Source organism: Vipera berus (genome assembly GCF_964194415.1).
Source record: "Vipera berus genome assembly, chromosome: 2".
NCBI classification, from domain to species: Eukaryota; Metazoa; Chordata; class Lepidosauria; order Squamata; family Viperidae; genus Vipera; species Vipera berus.
In genome coordinates this window covers 146,525,073-146,547,359 of record NC_138203.1, presented here as the reverse complement: position 1 = coordinate 146,547,359, position 22,287 = coordinate 146,525,073, and the positions used below count along the sequence as shown (strand labels likewise).

Here is a 22,287-nt window from a genome sequence, read left to right as displayed (position 1 = left end):
GTGGATGGCCCCTACTTTTTCAAAGAAGCACAATCAGATCAAAGGCAAAGGAAAATGAGAGGAGGCAGACGGTGTCGAGAATAGAAAGAAGCAGGGCATCTTTTGACAGGGTCATGAAAGAAACATTGAAAAAGCCCTAATGCAAGGCTGGACAATTGCTCCCTCTAGCCCAAGGAGGCACGCTGGCTGAGGAATTCTGGGAGTTGAAGTCCACAAGTCATAAAAGGGCCGAGTTTGATAGACCCCTGCTCAAGCCTAATATTACTTTACTGTGATAGATATCAGCTCTCTGGGGTATTTGGCCAAGGTTTTCCCTCTCAGTTGCTGGGTTCTTTCAAATGGAGGTACCAGGTTTCTTAGGTCCGGCAAGTATATATCCCATCGCTCTGAGCTACAGAGTTCCTGCGATGTTCCGACAAATCATAGTTTACTTGGTCACTGCCATGTTGTTCCTGCCCCTCTTGTTCCTGGAACAAGAGAACCAACGATTTTATTTATTTATTTAAAGTGGCGGTAGTTTCTTGTGTCCCACCCATGGAGGACAGGATCTCACCTGAAGTACAATTCCGTGTATGAAATGATCAGAGGAGTATGTTTTAGTCAATGTAAACCAGTTAAAATAGAGTACCAAAAATGCTTTCGGCACTTCAGATTTCTCTGCCCACTCTCAAAATTGGGCTATTGGCTCTGAAAAAGAAAGGAAAATGAAATTACAGTGACGAGAGAAAGCAAAAATATGAACATGGAATGGGCTGGTGCTCGGATAAAACGTTCTACTCAAGGCTTTTAAAAAGGCCTCTATCAGCACTAATAAGGACAAGTGCATCAATCAAGATGAGGAATTTCAAAATTATTTCCATTCCAGAGAAATTGAACAAAAATGATTTGATTTGGGACTGGGAAAGCAGGCTGAAAACAAGCCGAATATTCACCATTGGGATAATTTGTTCTTTTGTTTGCAAAAATGGCTGTCCTCATGTAGAAACTTAGATTTCTAAGATTCTAATATAGGTTACTTCCTATGAACTTACTTGCCAGGTTGAAGGGTGCCCTTGTTTTAACAGCAAAATTGTCTCTTCCTCTTCCATAGGAACTGCCCAGTGAAAAATGACCCAGCAAATGCAGAGCTTACAACTTTCCCAGACCAAAAAAAATAACCCTCCATCTTCTCCCAATGCTGCCAAGCGTCTCTATCGGAACCTGTCCGAGAAGCTGAAGGGAAGCCACTCATCTTTTGATGAAGTGTATTTCAGAGCCCGGACAGACCGTCTCAGTCTCCGAAAGTCTTCAGTGGTAAGTCTTTGGCATCTCCTGCATTCGTCCATTCATACAATTTAATGTCGTATCTGTTCATGGTTCACTCCAATAGTTCTTACATTTCTCTCCCCTGTTATCCTTCACCAAATTTTTGCCCATGTAATTCTTTGAATACTGTATCAGGGAGATGTTGGCGGCATCAGCGAGGATAATTACAGTCCTTTCCAGTAAAAATATGAGGGGAGATTATATTGTTAAGGCTTAATCACATTTACACAGCTATTCTATAATTTAGCTTCGATGGGTGAGGCACACCATTACCAGATTGGTATATAATAGCCAATATAAGATTTTGTGTGTGTGTGTGTGTGTGTGTGTGTGTGTGTGTGTGAATAATAGGATAACAGAGTTGAAAGGGACCTTGGAGGTTATCTAGTCCAACCCCTGCTCAGGCAGGAAACCCTATACCATTGCATTGCAGACTAATGGACATACAGTATAATCTCTTTTTAAAAACCTCTAGTGCTGGAGCACCCACAACCTCTGGAGTAGGAGCCAATATTGTCTTTGGGTGATTGTCTAGAGAAGACCCTGAGGTTTTCTTGGTCATATTTTTGGAAGCAGTTAGTTCAGTAGTTAGGCTGTCCTGAAGTCACCCAGCTGGCTTCATGCCTAAAGCGGGACTTGTAATCTAATGGTTTGCAGCTGATGCCTTTAGCTACTACAAACTAACTCTCCATATATACTATGCATCAGGAATAGTGGGAATGGTGTGTTTTTAATTTTTAAAAAAATGTCCACCAAGGGCAGAAAGGGTCATGGCTATGGTATTACTGGTTGATTTTTTAAAAAACTTATGGGTGATGATGTTTTAAGTAAGATAGGTGCATTAAACTTAGTGGAAGTTTACCATATGCACTTCTTTTCCTATTTTAATAAAAGCAAGCAACCCATCAAAATATGTACCACTGAATTTCTTTGGCATAATCTAATAGGCTCTGCCTTTATTGATCTTGGACCATAAATAAGTAAATGGATTCTGCTAGCCTCAAAAGAGCTCACAGGTTGCCTGCTTTTCCTACACATGCTTGGCCCAGTTCAGAAAATCCCCAAGTAACCCAATAGAGCAAATGCAGCCATGTCTTTGAAAATATCCCCCAAGTCCATATGCCAGAGTATCAGCTTCAGAGTTTCAGCTTCAAGTAGTGTTTCTATCCCACCCATCCCAATAAATCTTGGTGTGCGAATGAGCTATAATGCTTTATTCATAGTTTTGGTAGTTGAACATAGAATAACAGAGTTGGAAGGGACCTCGCAGGTGAATTGTGTGTGTGGTCAGACACTGATACTTGCTGAGCATTTGTTGACCGGTTGAGTTAATTCTGCTGCAGATATGCCCCTCCCCTGTGGTCACTAAGCACTGCCCTTTGTGACCCTTTTGGCCTGGGTTGCAAAGGGAACAGGATCCTTGTTTTTCACAGAGGCATCTTGTCTGATCTTGGCAAATGCTATTCAAGCAAAACAGGTCTAACAGTCTTCTGTAAATTCAGGTAATCGGTTCTTAAACAGATATCCAGTGGTCTTTTACTGGAATGTTATAAATTATTGGAATAACTACATGAAGAGCCACTTATTCAAGGTAGTGTTATATTCTAATACATTTCAGATGAGAAACTATCTTGGAAGATAAGATAGAAAAATTGACTCAATAGAGGTAAAGATATTTCATCCTATTTTGGGATGGTTAGGTCATTGTAACCCTAACCTGAAGACCTCATTAGGGATAGATTAGCCTGGAGAGAAAGAATCAAATTAGCATTGTATATATTGTTCATTTTGTAGTAAAACATTCCAGCTCAACCATGAACATATTAAATGTAATTAAAACATATATCAAGCCATGCACATATTTGATTTTATACACTATTTGCTTCCAGAACGTTACTCATATATCAGTTTTCTAAGAATCTGAAGGAAATGAATCCACTGATTGCACTGAATTTTAGTCAGATCAACAAAATATTATCTCAGGAGCTTCTGTTAATCAATTATATGGATAAAATCATGTCGTTAAAGGTGATAGTAAAGCAATGGGGCAAAGAAAGAATCCTTAAATGAGGATCATAAATGGGATGGGGTGTGGGACCACATCAACAGTCCTCTATCCAACATTTTTTTACCGCCGTGCCAGCTGTTCCAACCCGAATATCTTGGCAAATATCTGAAAATCCCTTGGTTCAATGTTCCTGAGAGATTCCTGTGCAACCAGGAACCCAGAGGGAATATGTAATGTAGTAGATGGACATAGAAATGGCAGCAGGGTCTGCTCCAGAAGATCTTTCAACAGACTTGACAGTAGCATCTGATGCTCTTGAGCCCCAGAGTCTGAGTGGCCCAGGAGGCAGGAGGGATTGGATTCAACTCTTACTCTTGTTGTTGTAGATCATGGGTCTTCAAACTTGGCCCTTTTATGACTTGTGGACTTCAACTCCCAGAATTCCTCAGCCAGGCATGTGCCTGGATGAAGAATTCTGGGAGTTGAAGTCCACAAGTCATAAAAGAGCCAAGTTAGAAGACCCCTGCTGTAGATACTCAATCAGCCTAATCATAAGACAAAGGATGCATTCAGTTTATATTGTTTAACATTGATGGGTGCCATTATGGACAGTATTACATGAGACATTCAACCCCTATCGTGCATTTGTAGTTTTAACTAACGTGTGGGAGTAATGCAACGTTTTTTTCTCCCACTCTGTTACTGCAAAGGAAATGATTCCTTTTAACTCTTTCCCATTTTTATCAAAACTCCCCTTTTCCCTTGTGATAGGGGGAATTCTAAGTTTATTTATTTATTTATTTAATTAAATTTTTATACCGCCCTTCTCCCGAAGGACTCAGGGCGGTGAACAGGGCATATCTTAAAACTACAAAAGTACAAAAGTTAAAAAAGAATTAAATTATTGCCCACAATAAAAACAATAAAATATATATATAAATATTAAAACCCTAAGTAATTCCCCATCAGGCCAGGCCAGCTTGTTCAAATAAATGGGTCTTTAACCCGCGCCGGAAGGAGCGGAGATCCGGTGCCATCCGGAGCTCAACCGGCAGCTGATTCCACAAAGCCGGAGCGCCCACAGAGAAGGCCCTCCCCCTGGGGGCCACCAGTCGACATTCTCTGACTGGAGGCACCCTGAGGAGGCCCTCTCTGTGAGAACGCACGGGGCGGAGGGGAGTCGACGCCGGCAGCAGGTGGTCCCCGAGGTATTCCGGACCCATGCCATGTAAGGACTTAAAAACCATCACTAAGACCTTATTGCAGTTTTCAATAAGTTATATTGAAAACTGCAGTCCAAGACTGCATTTCTATCATTTCCAATTAACTCCACCTACTTTTGGTAAGAACTTCACTTTTAAAAAACAGAGTGACATACACAATATACACATATGGCTTATAATGGTTTATAAGACAAGCCAGTCCATGTTCTCATTAATTTAAATGCAGCCAAAGCTGATTTAAAAAGAGCATGGTGCTGTTTAATTTCAGTATAATAGCGCACACAAGTGTTTGCTAGCTAAGCGCCCATTTCTTTTCCTATGAATTTATAGGCTTTTGGGCTATTTTGTGCCTGTTCTGAATCCTGGCAATAAAATTAATCCTAAAACTTATCATAAAAAGGATTCACAGGGAAAGCATATGATTGCCCTGTTTATTCATTTGTTTATTTAATATCCTGCCTCCATTATTTTTAAAAATAAATCAGGGCAGCAAACACCTCAACACACCTTTTCCCCCCTATTTTCCCCACATCAACGACCCTGTGAGGTGGGTTGAGCTGAGGGACAGTGACTGGCCCCAAGTCACCCAGTCTGCTTCCATATGTAAAGTGGGGCTTGAACTCACAGTCTCCCCCTTTCTAGCTTAGTGCCTTAACCACTAGACCAGGGGTAGGCAACCTTGGCTCTTTTATGTCTCGTGGACTTCAACTGCCAGAATTCCTGAGCCAGCCATGCTGAGGGGAAAGGGAGAGGTTTCCAAGCTGAGCCATGCTGGCTCAGGAATTCTGGGAGCTGAAGTCCACCAGTCATAAAAGAGCCAAGGTTGCTTACCCCTGCAACTGGCTCTCTTGTAGAAAATTAACTTCTTTGGACCCATTCACACACACTGTAGATAGTGATAAAATTGTTTTACACCACCACGTAAGATGGCAGGTGAGGGACTCACATGAAGGAGAAGGCTAGATTAGAATTCTCCGTGGCATGTAGTTCGTGCTGGCTTTGAAGAGAGAGGGAGGAAGAGGATTTACTGGATTCGTCAACTGCAGCCTCTAACTAGGTCAGTTCTGCTTTTATCTGCCTTGTTTCAAGTGGAGGATTCCCCCCCCCCCCCGCTCCGCTTAAGTAGTTGCTTTTGTGTCAGTTAATTTCTCCAGAGATGCACGTTCTGTGAACTTCACAAACGCATCCAGCAGGAAAGCTCAAGCGTGGCTCAGGCAGCTCTTTCGGAGCATTGTGGGAAAACATATAAATTTGTGGGATAATTGCTGTGCCACGATTCTGTAAGAATGTATCATGTGGTACATTTCTCACCACAGAATAAAGACTGAACCGTTTTCTTTCCATCCAGGAAAGCCCATTCTATATAAGTAATGGCTTCTGGCCACTCTCAGCCTAACCCAGGTAGCTCACAAAACAAGGAAAATCCCCTGCAGGGGGCAAAATCTTTGTCCCCCGCCCCCTTTAATGACCCAACCCCAGTTCCCAAAGGGAAAAATTGCTTTGGGGATACGGGGTCGAAATCCTATGACATGATAGCAGTATTCTAGCATTTGAGGCGCTACCACAAAGAAGAGGGGGGTCAATGTAGTCTCCAAAGTACCATAAAACAAGACAAGAAATGATGGATGGAAACTAACCAAGGAGAGAAGCAACCTGGAATTAAGGAGACACTTCCTGACAGTGAGAACAATTAGGCTTGCCTTCAGGCGTTGGGGTGCTACAACACTGGAGCTTTTTAACAAAAGGCTGGATAGTCACCTGCCTGGAATGGTATAGATAGAGTCTCCTGCTTGAGCAGGGGGCTGGACTAGAAGATCTCCAAGGTCCGTCCCAGTTCCTATTCTGTTCTGTTCCGTTCTGTTCTGTTCTATTCTATTCCCAACATGAAACAAGCTTGCTTCTACTTCTGCAATGGGAATTTTCTTTATCCTCCCCTCTCTTCCAATGCTTTGCTCTCCCTTCCTTTTCCAGAGGCTGCCCCAATACTCAGGATCCAATGTTGTAAATGGGAAAAGGGCTGCCGGGAACCTGTGCAGTTGCTGGACCCTATGGCCAGGGGTGTTTCTTCAGTTCTTCTTGCCAGAAGCCTTTTGCTCTTTTTGTATACTGTTTGTCAACCTAAGATATGCAGATGATACCACTCTAATGGCAGAAAGTGAACAAGAACTAAAGAGCCTCTTGTTACGAGTGAAGAAGGAGAGTGCAAAAGTTGGGTTGAAACTTAACATTAAGAAAACCAAGATCATGGCATTCAACCCTCTCAATTCCTGGCAAATAGATGGGGAAGAAATGGAGGTAGTGACAGATTTTACTTTCCTGGGCTCCAAGATCATTGCAGATGGGGATTGCAGCCAAGAAATTAAAAGACGCTTGCTCCTGGGGAGGAAAGCCATGGCAAATCTAGACAGCACACTAAAAAGCAGAGACATCACCCTGTCAACAAAAGTGTGTATAGTCAAGGCTATGGTCTTCCCAGTTGCAATGTATGGCAGTGAAAGTTGGACCATAAGAAAGGCTGAGTGCCAAAGAATTGAGGCCTTTGAACTATGGTGCTGGAGAAGACTTTTGCGAGTCCCTTGGACTGCAAGGTGATCAAACCGGTCAGTCCTAGAGGAGATCAACCCTGACTGCTCTTTAGAAGGCCAGATCCTGAAGTTGAAACTCAAATACTTTGGCCACCTAATGAGAAGGAAGGACTCACTGGAGAAGAGCCTAATGCTGGGAAAGGTTGAGGGCAAGAGAAGAAGGGGACGACAGAAAATGAGGTGGCTGGATGGAGTCACTGAAGCAATAGGTGTGAGCTTAAATGGACTCCAGAAGATCGTAGAGGACAGGAAGGCCTGGAGGAACGTTGTCCATGGGGTCGCGATGGGTCGTACACGACTTTGCAGCTAACAACAATACTGTTTGTAAACCACTAAGTGTCATCTCTAGATGAGATGGGTGACACACAAATTTGAATGAATTAATGAAGACAGAAAGCCCAAACATTTATTCTTTGCGCTGAGTAAAGGGACAATCCGAGTTTTAAGCAAAAGGGCTCTCAGAAAATAGTGCCTCCAGAACTTGCACACTCACAACAAAGTGCAGAGGTGGGAAATTAATTTTCCCAAGGGGCCACGTGAGAAACTGGGATTATTGTGAAGGGCTGAACCAACAATGCTGTGAAGGTGCATAGGCATGCATGCAGACACATACGTAAATTGAAAAATAATAGTAGTCAGCTGAGATCTGCTCTGGATGGGTATCTCTTAGTACATGGGCTGCAGCATGTTGTCCAAGTTAAGTTTATGAGTGGTCTTTAAAGGCAGGAGAATAAACCCCTGTTCCTAATAACATATAACATATGCCCAGAGGTAAGCAGGCTTGTTTGGTCCTCCCAGCATGCTCAGCTGCATCTTGTTGTTTGCATAATATAGCTCCTGCCATTTTAAAAAAAAAATTGGCTAGTCTAAAGAAAAGAAGAAATAGGGGAGACATGATAGCAGTATTCCAGTATTTGAGGGGCTGCTACAAGGAAGAGGGGGTCACGTTATTCACCAAGGCACCAGAGGGCAGGACAAGAAACAATGGTTGGAAACTGATCAAAGAGAGAAGCAACCTGGAATTAAGGAGAAACTTCCTGACAGTGAGGACAATTAACCAGTGGAACAGCTTGCCTTCAGAAATCATAGGTGCTCCATCCCTGGAGGTTTTTAAGAAGAGACTAGACAGTCACATGTCTGAAATGGTATAGGTTCTCCTCCTTGAGTAAGGGGCTGGACCAGAAGACCTCCAAGGTCCCTTCCACCTCTATTCTATTCTATTCTATTCTATTCTATTCTATTCTATTCTATTCTATTCTATTCTATTCTATTCTATTCTATTCTATTCTATTCTATTCTATTCTATTCTATTTATCCCAAAGGAATACTGAAAAGGGAATTTTGTAGGACCCTCCAAGTCCCAAAGGAATACTGAAAGGGGAATTTTGTAGGACCCTCCAAGTCACCACTGCTGAGCATTGCTGTTGAGATAGATGTCTTTGTCAGCAAAAACCTTATGGATGATAACATGGTTCTATACCTGCTTCTTTCAAGTGCAGTTGCAAGAAGATGGGTTGATTTGTTTCCTGTGGTTGTTCTTTTCCATCTGAGCAAGCTACCTTTTAAAGGGAGGTCTAATGGGGGTTTTTCCCTGGGTTTAAATACCAATCTACGTAGTGCAGCTAGGTGACATTGGGCAACGTCAATCCTTCCTTCTTCATATAGAGCCATGTTCTGGATGATCTGGAAATATCAGGTCACAGGGATGATTGGTGTGACATAAAGAATGTGATGGGTGATGGCATGTTTGGATCCTTGATATGGCACTTACTTCTGTATAGTGAGATTTTATGCAAATGGCACATCATGACCGGTATGTTTTCATTAATTGTTGGAGCATGAACTTCTATTGCAGTGGATCTGTCCAGTGAGCTATAGATTTAATTCTCATAAAGAAGTATCAGATAATGATGGGACATTTCTGAACCTGACTTTCTTTCTCAGGATTATCACAATCTTGATTTATTTTTAACTATGGTGGCTAAAAAATCTTTTTTTAGTTACTTATTTTTATTTTTGCCAACTATACCATAGGACAGGGGTCCCCAACCCCTGGTCTGTGGACCGGTACTGGTCCGCGGCATGCCAGCAACTGATCCGCACAAACAAGCAAAGCCCCATCCACAGGATGCAGGTAGCACACAAAACCACACCTCCTCTGGTCCGTGGAAAAACCTTTCTCCATGGAACTGGTGCCCAAAAGGTTGGGGACCTCTGCCATAGGAAACCTATTGGCATATATTTGTTATTCACCATTGCTGATTATAATCCCAAACTTTCTGAGATCCAACATTTTAATGAGTGCTATATGTAATTTCATACCTTTTGGATTTTTTTCACTTCCAGTGTGAATTATATTATTTAAGCGAACTGATAATTTCTGCTACCAAATTCCTGGGATTAGCTCAGGGATGGAATTCCAGGGAGGGCAACCCTCTTCTGAAGCTAGTATTTGTTTTAAAGTAATTCCCTGAGCTCAGTCCATTTGCATTTCAAAAGGAAAATAAACTCTACATCTTCAATGCAGAGTGATGGGCAGAATCATATAGAGTTGGATCGATTGTAAATTCTTTTCTCCATTCTCTTCAGTTGAAACCCAATCAACAACAAAATCTCTCAATTAAAAATGAAGCTTCATCATTATTATTTTTTAACTGAAAGGCTGCTACAATCTGAATCTCAGTACTAAATTCTCTTCAACTGAAATCTACTCTAAACTTATTCTACACCAGCCTTCCCACTTGGGTAGTCTTTTAGATGTGTTGGGATCACAATATCTCAAAGGCAATCTGGCTTGAATTCAGAACTGGAGGCTCATCATAGCTGGAAGATGCCAGCCTGAAAAAGGGAGAGGGCTGTTCAAGATGGGACAAATTACTAAATTAGTATCACACCGACACAACACAAGCTGTACTCCTTTTGTATATTTGTAAATCATGCACATGTGGAGATACAGCTTAAGGTGCAACCCAGCTTTTGGCATTCTGATGAAGCACTTGCAGATGACTCTGCATTTTTCATTCCTTGAAAATTATTATTTCATCATTATTAATAACTATTTGATATTAAAATATTTAATAATTATTATTAAAAAGCATTCATTCAATTCATTCAGTCATTCAAGGCTGGTTCACACATTATAGTAAGCCATAAATGATTTCTTTGATTTAGCTTAAGCGAAGCCCTCCATTATAATGTTGTAAAACATATTTAAAAGAACACTATTGGTGCGTGATTCCTTCTGCTTATTGAGGCCATTGAAATAAGGCTCCGAAAGCTCTTGGGGTATAGGATAGATAGATGATAGATAGATAGATAGATAGATAGATAGATAGATAGATAGATAGATAGATAGATAGATAGATAGATAGATAGATAGATAGATTTTGTGATTTATTTAAGCCATTTAGTCCAGCCCTGTTCTTCAGAAGTAACTATTACTGACAGGGTAAATAAATTACGCATATTTTCATTTGTTTGAAATATTTATTTACAGCGATTTTCCAGCCTTGGTATTTTTCAAAAGCTAGTCATAATTAAAATCTCAGTAATACATAAAAAGTATGATAAATGGTGCAAAGTTACAGCTAATAAGTCAGAATTCAGAATTCACCAACCATAACATAGCAACTAAACATGTTGCTTTTGAAAGTCACTTTCACTTGAAAGTAAAGGTGGTCATTTGGAAGCACTTTGAAGGAAAGCTTTCAGTGCGGGCTCCAAGTCTGAAGAGACCTTAATGGAATATTCTTGGTCCTCTGGTGTTCACTTCCAATGAATGCTGCTCTAGGCATTATGAGAACCTTATAAATGTCACCCTCTCACTGTTGAGATGCAATTGACCAAACTTAGCATTGTCAGATTCACTCTCTGAAGTAAACTATGGCTCTACTGTAATTGGCACTTACTGTGGCTTTAGAAAATGGTGGGAAGGGGAAGGAAAGTGAGTGAGTGAGAGAGAGAGAATAGCATATATCCATTTCAATCAATCTCAAGTTTCAGAACAGAATTGTGAACAAGGCCTGAGACAACACTTGTCTTAATATTGCCCATGGATAAAGCTGGATTTACTCTTACATTATCCACCCGCCCCCACATCCATCAGAAAAAGAGCTTTAGCATCTTGTTTTGACACATTTCAAGATCAACCCTATACCAAATGTCTAGCTGTCTACTTTCATATAGTTACTGAAATGTACAAAAATGTTGAGTATCCTTTAAATAATATTTTTAGTTCAACATTTTTAAAAATTGATGTAAAAGTCCATAAGGTGCACCCAATTATTTCACCAACAGAACTTCCAGTGCTGTGAAGCCATGTTCGAAGCTGTGGAGCAACAGGACTTGGATGCTGTCCAGGTTCTCCTTTACCAATACACACCCGAGGAGTTGGATCTCAACACACCTAATAGTGAGGGATTAACAGCTCTGGACATCGCCATCCTGACGAATAATGTGCCCATTGCCAAGATCCTCATGAAAGTTGGTGCAAAGGAGAGTCCACACTGTAAGTATCGCAGGAGGCAAAAATAGCTGAATCATAGTAAAAATGTTTGAATGAATCAAAGGGGAAGTAGCACACGGTTCTTTAAAGCCACTTGTATTTTGGCTTGTATATAATCAATCAGCAAGAAGAAGAATCCTATCCTATCCGGATCATGGAGAACTGGTAGATATTCCATAGTTGTCTACTCAAAGGCTAAAGTGTTTATACCAAACAATTATTATTAAATGTACTTCCTCAGGATTTGTACGTGCCTGTCCCATAAATTCCATTTTACATTTGGTGGGGTCAAGATTCCTCTCTTTAATTCTGTCTTTTGGAACCATTTTCAATCATGATTCTATTATTGACCTTTTTTTAATTGAACTATGTTTACAGCTATGTTGTATCTTTGAAAGGTTGCTAAACAAATGGTTATAAGTCAAGGACTACTTATATGCCCCTGTAACTTTGTTCTAACATGCTTTTTGTGTTCAGATCCAAAAGCCTTGTATAACCTCACAAGCTATATAATACCGTAATTGAGCACAATGCATACATGTCATAGTGGTGTGTAAATCATGGCAAACCAGAGTTAAAAGCAACTATAGCCTAATATAATTTATAGAGCTGGCCAGTGGAATTTTGTTTTGAACAGATATGAATGGAATACAGTGCTAGTCATAAAATACCTTTTCCCCAGTTCTGTAAGAAGAAAGCATACAGACCCTACTGTTGTGGTTGCAGCCAGTTATTGGCCTGGCAGGAGGACAGAATGGAACAAGGCAATAACAACCATTTAAATCATCTATTCATTCCAATGTGACTAGTAAATAAAGGCCCTGTGGATATGCCTGGAAAGTTTTGATTTCATTTGGATGTCAAGCTTAATACTCGTTGTTTTTGTCCCCCCTGGACATCTTAAGGATATTCATTCAAATCCAAATTTGAATCTGGGATTAATGTTTTGAAGGAAGTGGTGCTGTGAGATGCTATAAAGCAGCATTTCCCTATATATTTCAGAAATTTAAAATGCTTAACCTGTAAAATTTTAATTCACAGTGCCCCTTTTTTGTCACATCTCTTCATCTGATTGGAGAAAAGGATTTAATGAACTAAGTTATTTTAAGCCACAACGGCAGTAAAAAAAAACCCAAACAGTTTGCAAATGGGCATTCTTGAATAGTAATTTACTAATTTGTATCACAGGCCAGACTCTCATGTGGCATATGATCATACCAAAATGCGTTGCTGGCAAAATTTTGATGGAGCATGAGCTTTTATATTAATGCATGTTTCACTATCATAAAAATGATGACTAAATCATAGAGATATAGAAAGATTGCAAAGGTGGTTTTTGAAATACTGTGTTGGGAAAAAAAACCTAGTAATACATAAAAATTCAAAGATTAGACAAAAATCCCTTCCAGCAGAATTTTGCTTGGGTGAGATACACTAACTGAAAAACTCCCATTTTAAATTGCTTGCAAAATACAATCTCAACGATTACTTCCTTTTTAAAGCTACACGTGATTTTGTTATTTTGCAGTAATGAATAAAAAGTCTTTGGGCTACCTATTAGTATTGCAACATCCTGTATTTGGCAATAAAAATAAATGTCCTTCAAGTGAAGTTTGAATTCCTGTGATTATAAGGATATATCCATAGATCACAGCATGGAAGCTGTTCATTATTGCCTTCTTCAAGCTACTTTTTCAACTTCCCAATTTAGCTTATAGCCGTCAGATTTCCTGATGGTCTCTTATACAAATCTGGCCCTGCTTAGCTTTTAAGCTTATCTAAGATTCTGTAAGTGCTTCCAGCTTGAAAAGTGTGTGTAATGTGTGTGCGTGTATGTGTGTATGGATGTATATGTATATAGATAGTCCTCGACGTGCGACCACCATGAAGCCCAACATTTCCATTGCTAAGCGAAACTGTTATTAAGTGAGTTGTGTCTCATTTTAATCATGCCGTCCTTAAGCGAATCTGGCTTCCCTCACTGGCTTTGCTGTCGTAAGCCAGCTGGGAAGGTCACAAAATGGTAGTCACATGATCTTGGGACACTGCAACCGTCATAAATACGGGCCAGTCGCCAAGCACCCAAATTTTGATCACATGACCATGGAGATGCTGCAACGGTCATAAGTGTGAAAATCGGTCATAAGTTGAGGACTACCTGTATGTGAATCTCTACCTACCTACCTACCTACTCTATGTGTCTATATGTATGGGTGCTTGTTTATATGGGTGTGTGTGTGTGTATGTAAAAAATTTTTTTGAGTTGTCACAGTTGTGACTACAGCTTGTTGATGGCCTTAGGTTAGGCTGATACAGGCAATAAGATTTAGCACGTTTGTATATCTCAGGAACAATGATGTGTTATTTTATTTTATTTATCAAGTTTTTACAACAGCCCCTCTCCCATCAGTTCAAAGACAGGGGATCTGGGGTCCTCTAAAGGTGACCAAACCAAAGCCCCCCACCTTGCTTCCAATTCGCCCTGGTGGCTCAGAGCAGTCTTGGATTCAGTCACATCAGAAGGAGAACCCCATGGATTACCCATCCCCAGACTAATCTGAGATGAGAATTCATGAGGTGAAAACAGCCCTCAGTGTGTTCAACTGCCCATAGGATGCTTTCATTTTCAGTAGCAACAAACCTCACGGGAAACCAAGCAATGGCAGTTGTAAATAAGCAGACAACCTAGAGCCAAGAGAGAGTTTGGGGCTGATCAGACCCCAGAGAGGATGCCTGACCTCTGGCTGGAAGATAAACCCTCAACCACAGGTCTTCTTTGAACTTGCCTGTGCCACAGCACAGACTGCTCTCGGCTGACCCTTGTCCAAAGCCAGGCTGTTGAGTGCCTGAGGAACAGCTCACCTGCTTGATGACACTGCCCTCTGTCTCCATTCAGGGAACCGTCCCACCTCATTTTCCTTCCCTTTTGTCTGTGTGCTTGTAAGGGGAGAGCATGTCATTTGTGGAATTTGCTAACCGTAGTTTAAACCGAGACTCAAAATCTGACCTCTTACTTAGAACTTTTAGAACATGGAAGGATGCTTCTGCCGAGCATCCTTATAGAAAATCTGACTTGAATTCCCCCCCCTTCTCCATCTGTGATTGGATTAAAGACTTTCTAAGGGACCAGCTACAAACAGTGAGGGTCGGGTCTGTTTCATCCACCCCCCTGAAGCTTTGCACGGGCTCACCACAGGACTGCATGCTTAGCCCCTGCCTGTACTCACTGTACACATACAATTGTGTATCATCCGACCCATCCACTGCGATCATTAAGTTCGCAAATGATACCACCGTAGTGGGTCTCATTACAGGTGGAGATGAAACAGCGTACAGGGGGGAGGTACAAAAACTATCCTTATGGTGTTTAGAGAACAACTTGCACCTGAACATCGGCAAGACGAAGGAGATGGTGCTAGACTTCCGAAGGAAAAGAGAGGAACCTGCCCCACTTTACATCGGGGGGGAGGGCGTGTGGAGAGAGTCTCCTCCTTTAAATTCCTGGGAGTCTACCTCTGTGAAGATCTTACCTGGAAAGTCAATGCAACTCAGGTGGCCAGAAAGGCCCAACACAGACTCCACTTCCTCAGGGTCTTGCGAAAGAACAGGATAGAACAACGACTAATGACCTTCTTTTACCGGTCTACTATAGAGAGCGTCCTCTCGCACTGTATTGTGGTTTGGTATGCTGGCCTGAGAGCTGCGGATAGGAAGATATTATAGAGGGTGGTGAGCGCAGCACAAAACATCGTGGGTTGTCCCCTGACACCACTAGATGACATCGCCAGGGCTCGCTGCCTTGGAAGAGTGAGGAAAATTCTCAGGGACGACTCACACCCTGGCCAGTACCTCTTTACTCTCCTACCGTTGGGTAGGAGATACAGAAGTATAGCCAGCCGTACCAACAGGATGAAGAACAGCCTCTATCCATGGGTTGTCAGGCTCCTGAATGGGAAATAACTCTATGTATGATGGACTTGCGAGGCCGGTGTGCTGTGCAATTAGCTCACATGGTGTAACAAGATGGTGGGTTTGTTGTCACTGAGAGTTGGGGGGGCATGAAGGGAGGCTCAGCCAATCTCACTGTACACATGTTGTACTTTGATAATAAAGTTTTATTCATTCAAGTAACAGAGTTGGAAAGGGACCTTGGAGGTCCTCTAGTCCAGGGCTTTTCAACCTTTTCACCGATTGTACCACTTTTAGGATATGGCAACATCCGAGTACCAACAGTCACCTAGCAAGGTGTCAAAAACCTAATGACCCCCCCCACAAAAATGAAAAAAGTGATGAAATACAGGTAGTCCTCAACTTACAACAGTTTGCTTAGTGACTGTTCGAAGTTACAATGGCACTGAAAAAAGTGCCCCCCAAGCCACAGCCAAGTAAGACATCTGCCTGCCTGCCCAGCGGCGCTCTTCCTCCTGTCCAAGGTTTTCATTGTTCTGAGGATTTCTGTTGAGGATTGGCAGTGGGGGTGAGGTGGGGGGAGTGTTTGGTTTTTATTCCTACCCCCCTGCTGGGTGGTTGCAGCAGGTTTTGGTCATTTCACATGACCCTGGGACACTTTGACCGTCGTCCTTGGTGGAGCAGTGGGCTAATGCCTCCTTAAGTAACACCAGCTGCCTGCAATTAGTGCAGGTTCGAGTCCCACCAGGCTCAAGGTTGACTCAGCCTTCCATCCTTCCGAGGTAGGTAAAATGAGGACCCAGATTGTTGGGGGCAATTAAGCTGACTTTGTAATAATGCCGCTTGGGGTGTGTGTGAAAGCCCTAATAAGCAGGCATATACATAGAATGAAGGCTACTGCTAAGCTTGTAAGCCGCCCTGAGTCTTCGGAGAAGGGCGGGATATAAATGGAATTAAAATAAATAAATAAAAAATAAATATGAATCATTTGCCAAGCATCTGAATGTAAATCACAAGACCCTGGAGATGCTGCAACATTCCAGCTGATCGGCACTTCTTCTGGGCTCAGCAGAAGCGCCAGGATCAGCGCTGAGCTCCACTTTTCTAGGATGGTCGTGTACCACCTGCCAGGTGCCAATGTACCACAGGTGGTACCCGTACCACTGGTTGAAAAGCCCTGTTCTAGTCCCATAATGAAACTGTTTCTTCAAGAGCTCAAATTTAGCAAACTCTGCTGTTATTTTAAAATTAGTTTAATTAATAACATTTAGTATGGATCTGCCAGTCTCTGTGCTCCAGGAAATTGTACCTAGAGGCTACAATTTCCTAGCATTTTTTTTAAAACTGGCCTCTTTTAACTTTTCTGGGAGATTTTTCTCTCTCTCCTTGGTTACTGTAGCTGTTCAGTGAAAAGAGTTGTGTCATTTAATATTTATTTGTTTATTTTTCTGTCATGGTTCGTGACTGGAGGGGGGAAAAAAAGAATCAGGGGTGACAGGGAATAAAGCAAGTGATTGACGGCTAAAGTAACATTCATTAGGCATGACAAATCTACAGGAAAACACAGCCTGGAGTGTTCTAAGCAGCGATTTAAAAAAACCAAAAACACGGCTGAGCTGATTTTTCATTGACCATCTGTAAGTAAATGCAGACTGATGGCACGGAAGGGCAATCATAAATGAGTATTCATTTCCTGCCTTTAATGCAAACATGCCTGTGAACGCAGGCCAGGTACCTATAGCCGCTTCATTTCTGTGGTTAAATAATGCACTGTGCTGATCACCATTTGCATTTGCTATCTCCATCCATTGGAAACCTGAAGAGGAGAATTTTATAAATAGATCACTGCTGCAAGTGGGGTCCTTCCCCCAAAGCTGATAGCTAAGATGGGATGCAAATTGGTATATCCACTAGATGCAGTGAGCTAATCCTTTATGGGGCGATTTGCTTTGCTTTGCTTTGAAATTCAAACAGTACAGGTTGTCCTCGACACACAATCACAATTAAACCCAAAATTTCTGTTGCTAAGCAAGGCAGTTGCAAAGTGAGTTTTGCCTCATTTTACAACTTTTTGCCACAGTTGTTAAGTGAATCATGAGTCCTTAAGCGAATCTGGCTTCCCTCATTGACTTTGCTTGTCGGAAGCTGGCTGGGAAGGGTACAAATGGCAATCACATGACCCCGGGACAGTGCCAGTTGCCAAACACCCGAATTTTCATCACGTGACCATGGGGAATGCTGCAACAGATATATGTGTGAAAATCGCTCAAAAGTCACTTTTTTCAGTGCTGTTGTAACTTTGAAGAGTCACTAAATGAATGGTTGTATCTGTATGGTTAAATATTATGTTTTGAGACTTCATGTGTAATGTGAGCCTATTTATTTTGGCTTATTCAACAAACTACGGTTAAAATAGACCATGGCTTAACATGCTCTGGAAACTCTGCTGTAATACAATTAAATGTTTAAGAAGTTGTCAGAGTATTTAAAGACACGTTTCTATAAGAAATGAAAGCATATTTGCATTTACCATAAATTGTTGGTGACAGTGGAGTAAGGTGATAGTTTAACTGCCAAGGAATTCTGTATATATCTGTTTAAAAGTCTATTTAATCACTCAATAACCAGCATTTGGTGGATTTGCAAACATAGTAAGTTAACAATACTGGTTTATAAACACAGTGACCAAATTAAACAAAGCACTACTGTACTTTGTCCAAAATTTTATACAACAAAATGAGAAAAAGAATCTTTCAAAAATTCCTACAATTCATTAAAATGCATTTTATTCTAACTTAAATTATCGTTGTAAATTTAACATCAAAAATGACATCAGTGTGGCCTTAAACATAACGAGCAAGGTCCAGAGTTATATTACAATGCAAAATGTAGAAAATTTAAAACGCAGAATCTAATAAATCTTTAGGGAGATGATATTCAGATCAAATGCATTAGAGTAGTCTCTGTAAATCAGTAATTTTAACAAAGAAGGTTAGGAAAAGGAATTATCTTCATAAAGGTGCTTTTAATGTATATAATGTGTGAGGTCAAAATCTTACAGATGAAATGTATCAACTCAAATAAAGAAAAAATGGTTTAATATATACTTGGAACAATCTCCACATGACATTTATGTGCTGTAATCTTCTTGCACATGTATCTTAGTATCTTCTTTAATACAGTCTGGTTGTTTGTTTGTTTGTTTGTTTTTAAGTAATCATTCTATCCAGGAAGCAAAAATGTAGGCAAAATATTTATGGCTTGTGCTAAAATGGTCACATGATTGCTTTTTTGGTGCAATATTAAAAGCAGCCAACTCCATGGAGTGGCTAGTAAGCTGTTTAAGGATGCAGGAACAACACTGAAGTTCCCTATAGGTCACAACTACACAATATATCAATATAACAAATTATCAGCCCTTCAAAGGAGGCCAAATCAAGAAACAAACATCACAGGCATTCCAGGGACATTATTGATGAAAGTATAATAACAGAATCTTGAAAGTCTGTCCAAATTTCTCTCTGTCCCATCTAGGCTAAAAAAACATCAAGGCAGTTTATTTTGAGTTTCTTTCTCACACTTGCGTCTGGACCTTACAATCCTTCCTTCAAGTCCCCTTCTTAATGGTTCTTTCATACTTTTCCCAACATCATCTCAAAATTCCTCTACCCAAATTTACTGCAGAGCCATAACTTTGAGCATTACTGACTGATGCTAGAACCAAAGAAGGATTTCAGCCGAAGGTTCAGGGACCGCATCTCTGAGAAGATGCTTGTTTTTGTAGACGCTAAAGGAACCCTTGATAAGATAGAAAACCAGCTATTAGTTACTGCAAAGTGTCAAGTGTCAACCCCACATCTAGAAGACAGAAATTCAAATGTTATGTGTACTTTTTTCATCCACAGACAGGTCACTTCACAACTGCCCTGTTTAATAGTGTTTGAAGTTAATGGCAACCCTGAAAAAGTAACTCTACAGCTTGTTCTCGCACTTATGACCATTACAGCATCCCCATAGCCACGTGATTGAGATTCAGATACTATACAACAGCAGGTGTTTCCAACTGTGACAGCATCCCATGGTCCCTTGATTGCCATTTGTGTGCTTCACCATCAGCTTCCAACAAGCAGAATCAATGGAGAGGCTGCCACTAAAATTGCAAGGTCCCATGATATTTCACTTAACAACTGCATTGCATGGCAACTCCGCTGCTAGTCAGTAAACGAGAACTACCTGTACAGTATTTTAATTGACAGAACCAGCTGGTTCTCCCTGGAACAGTAGACGACACCTTTACGGGTTATTGTAACAGACTGGTCTCCATCCCTGGGTTTATCCACAAGTATACAGGGTAATACTTTTTAAAGTACCCATATTTCTCATACACTATATTCTCTCGTATATGATCTCGTGTAAACTCCTCTGTCCTCGAAGCTGATGAACTTCCAAATTTTCCTTTGAAAAGTCCCAGAACTTAACCCACTTCCTCTTCCCAGCAGTTGTCAGTGTGGAAGGCAGATCCGTCCATCTGAGCAACTTAGTCCAAGAAGCTCAGCAACGGCTGAGTGACCTGTCTGCACAAGTCATGAGTGAAAGTCTCGGCACAGACAGCTCTGAGAAGGAGAAGCAGCTGAAAGCCTGGGAGTGGAGATACCGGCTTTACAAACGCATGAAGTCCAGCTTTGAACATTCCAGTAAGAGCCATGGGAGACATGTTTGGATGAGTGAAATGTGTAGAACAGAAATAATTCATAACACAGACTGGGGATTCCTTCCTAGTGTAAATGCTAGTCCTCCTTTCTGTTAGCACATACAGCTCACAATGTTTTACTTCCCATCATCGTTTGGGGAAAACAGTTTTTTCCCCCCCACTAAGTACAGTTTGTCCTGCAATTCTGTGTTTCAGCTGAGCAACTAACCTGCTTGACAAGTTAGTTACAGATGGAACAGTAACCTGCCTGTTCCTAAAATAAGACAACTGCAGGATTTGAAAAGAATTATTCAGTTGTCTGTTCGCGGAGATGGACATTTATCCTAAAGAAGGTTAGCAACTATTAGGCCTTCTTAAGGAACCAGCTTGAATCAGTAGAAGGACATCTTGCTTTGCGATACAATAAAATAGGTTTCATATCCAGTGCGGTCATGATGTCAGAAAATATGAAATCTTTGTGTTTCACAGGCAGGAAAGTTTTAACCGCTAATACTTTGCCAGTCTGGCAAATTCACAAACGTGCGCTAAAAACCGCTTCTTACATTTGTTTTTAAAATTTACAAAATAAATGATATCTAAACATGCAGTACAGTCGGTGTCTAAATAATTCTAAATGCGAACTGAAATTAATTAGCTCTTCCATTATTCTGTCCCCTTGGCAGAGCCTGTGGGTGACTGAGGAAACGTCTGACGGTGATATTCTAAATCCTGTACTGCGCTTACATATAAGAACATGCCATTAAAGATACGCTGTGTTCTCCCCAATAGACGAAGAGAACAAGGGAGACCAAGGGTGTCAAAACAGTCTCATTAGCATAGACGCCTTGTTTTCATTACAAACACAAGCGACTTCAGTAGAAAGCTCACCCAGATCGCACGGTTTCAACTCATTTCTTCAATGACCCAGGGCAAGTGTTGGAAAAGTATTTGTTCCGCATGAAGTACAGTGTTTTTCCTCTGTTCGCAGGAGCCCCTGAGGCACCAACCAACATCTGCCTTATGGTAACAAGCAGCACATCACTCACTGTCACTTTCCAAGAGCCTCATAGCATCAATTCAGCAGTGGTGACAAAATACAAAGGTAATAGATTTGTGTCGATTTCGTAAGCTATGGGGGCTTCGTATCTTTTTTTTTGTAGTTGAAAGAAGTTCCCCAATCTGAGCCACATGTGCCTCAAACGTCCTCCCTCCTCTGTATCTCTCTTCAATGATGGCATGTTTAAGCCCTAACATGGTCTTGATAGTAATTAAGAAAACCTAGAAAAGACACAGAACCCTCCCTGCCCAATCCTAGGAGAGGAGATGGGGGAGGGGAGGGGAAGGGGAGGGGAGGGAGGGAAGGGGAGGGAAGATCATAGCTCTCTGTTTCTCATATACCAGCCACATATACCCCAGGCAGAACATCTCAGTATGATATTGAAATGCAGAACTGAGACACTCACTCCTCAGTTGTTGTTGGGTTTTTTTTCAGGATTCACATCTGAACATTTGTAACACTGAATGCTAGTCCTCCTTTCTATTAGCACGTAAAGCTCACAATGTTTTACTTCCCATCATCGTTTGGGGAAAATAGTGGGGTTTTTTTTACTAAGTACAGTTTGTCTTCCTTTTGCTCCTGCCATAATTCCCTTTATTCTTCACAAGTCCTTAAAAGATTCGTCTTCCGTTAATTCACCTATCGATTGATACTATCCCAGATGAGAAAACCTGAAAGAAAGCTTTAAAGTGGTTGTTGTTAGCTGCGAAGTCGTGTCCGACCCATCGCGACCCTATGGACAACATTCCTCCAGGCCTTTCTGTCCTCTACCATCTTCTGGAGTCCATTTAAGCTCACGCCTACTGCTTCAGTGACTCCATCCAGCCACCTCATTCTCTGTTGTCCCCTTCTTCTATTGCCCTCGATCTTTCCCAGCATTAGGCTTTTCTCCAGTGAGTCCTTCCTTCTCATTAGGTGGCCAAAGTATTTGAGTTTTAGCTTCAGGATCTGGCCTTCTAAAGAGCAGTCAGGATTGATCTCCTCTAGGACTGACCGGTTTGATCGC

At 41.3% G+C, this 22,287-nt stretch overlaps 1 protein-coding gene across 1 annotated transcript in view; it reads left to right on the top strand.

Moving 5' to 3' along the window:
- Positions 1 to 1,093: 1,093 nt before the first annotated feature.
- Positions 1,094 to 22,287, top strand: part of ANKFN1 (ankyrin repeat and fibronectin type III domain containing 1) — a gene marked incomplete at its 3' end in the record, with an annotated part of 145,426 nt that continues 124,232 nt past the window's right edge. The window contains exons 1-4 of the mRNA XM_081320918.1: positions 1,094 to 1,293; positions 11,418 to 11,628; positions 20,034 to 20,228; positions 21,213 to 21,326. Of these exons, the coding sequence (XP_081177044.1) occupies positions 1,108 to 1,293; positions 11,418 to 11,628; positions 20,034 to 20,228; positions 21,213 to 21,326 (706 nt within the window). The 5' untranslated portion in view covers positions 1,094 to 1,107. The remainder of the gene's footprint in view (positions 1,294 to 11,417; positions 11,629 to 20,033; positions 20,229 to 21,212; positions 21,327 to 22,287) is intronic.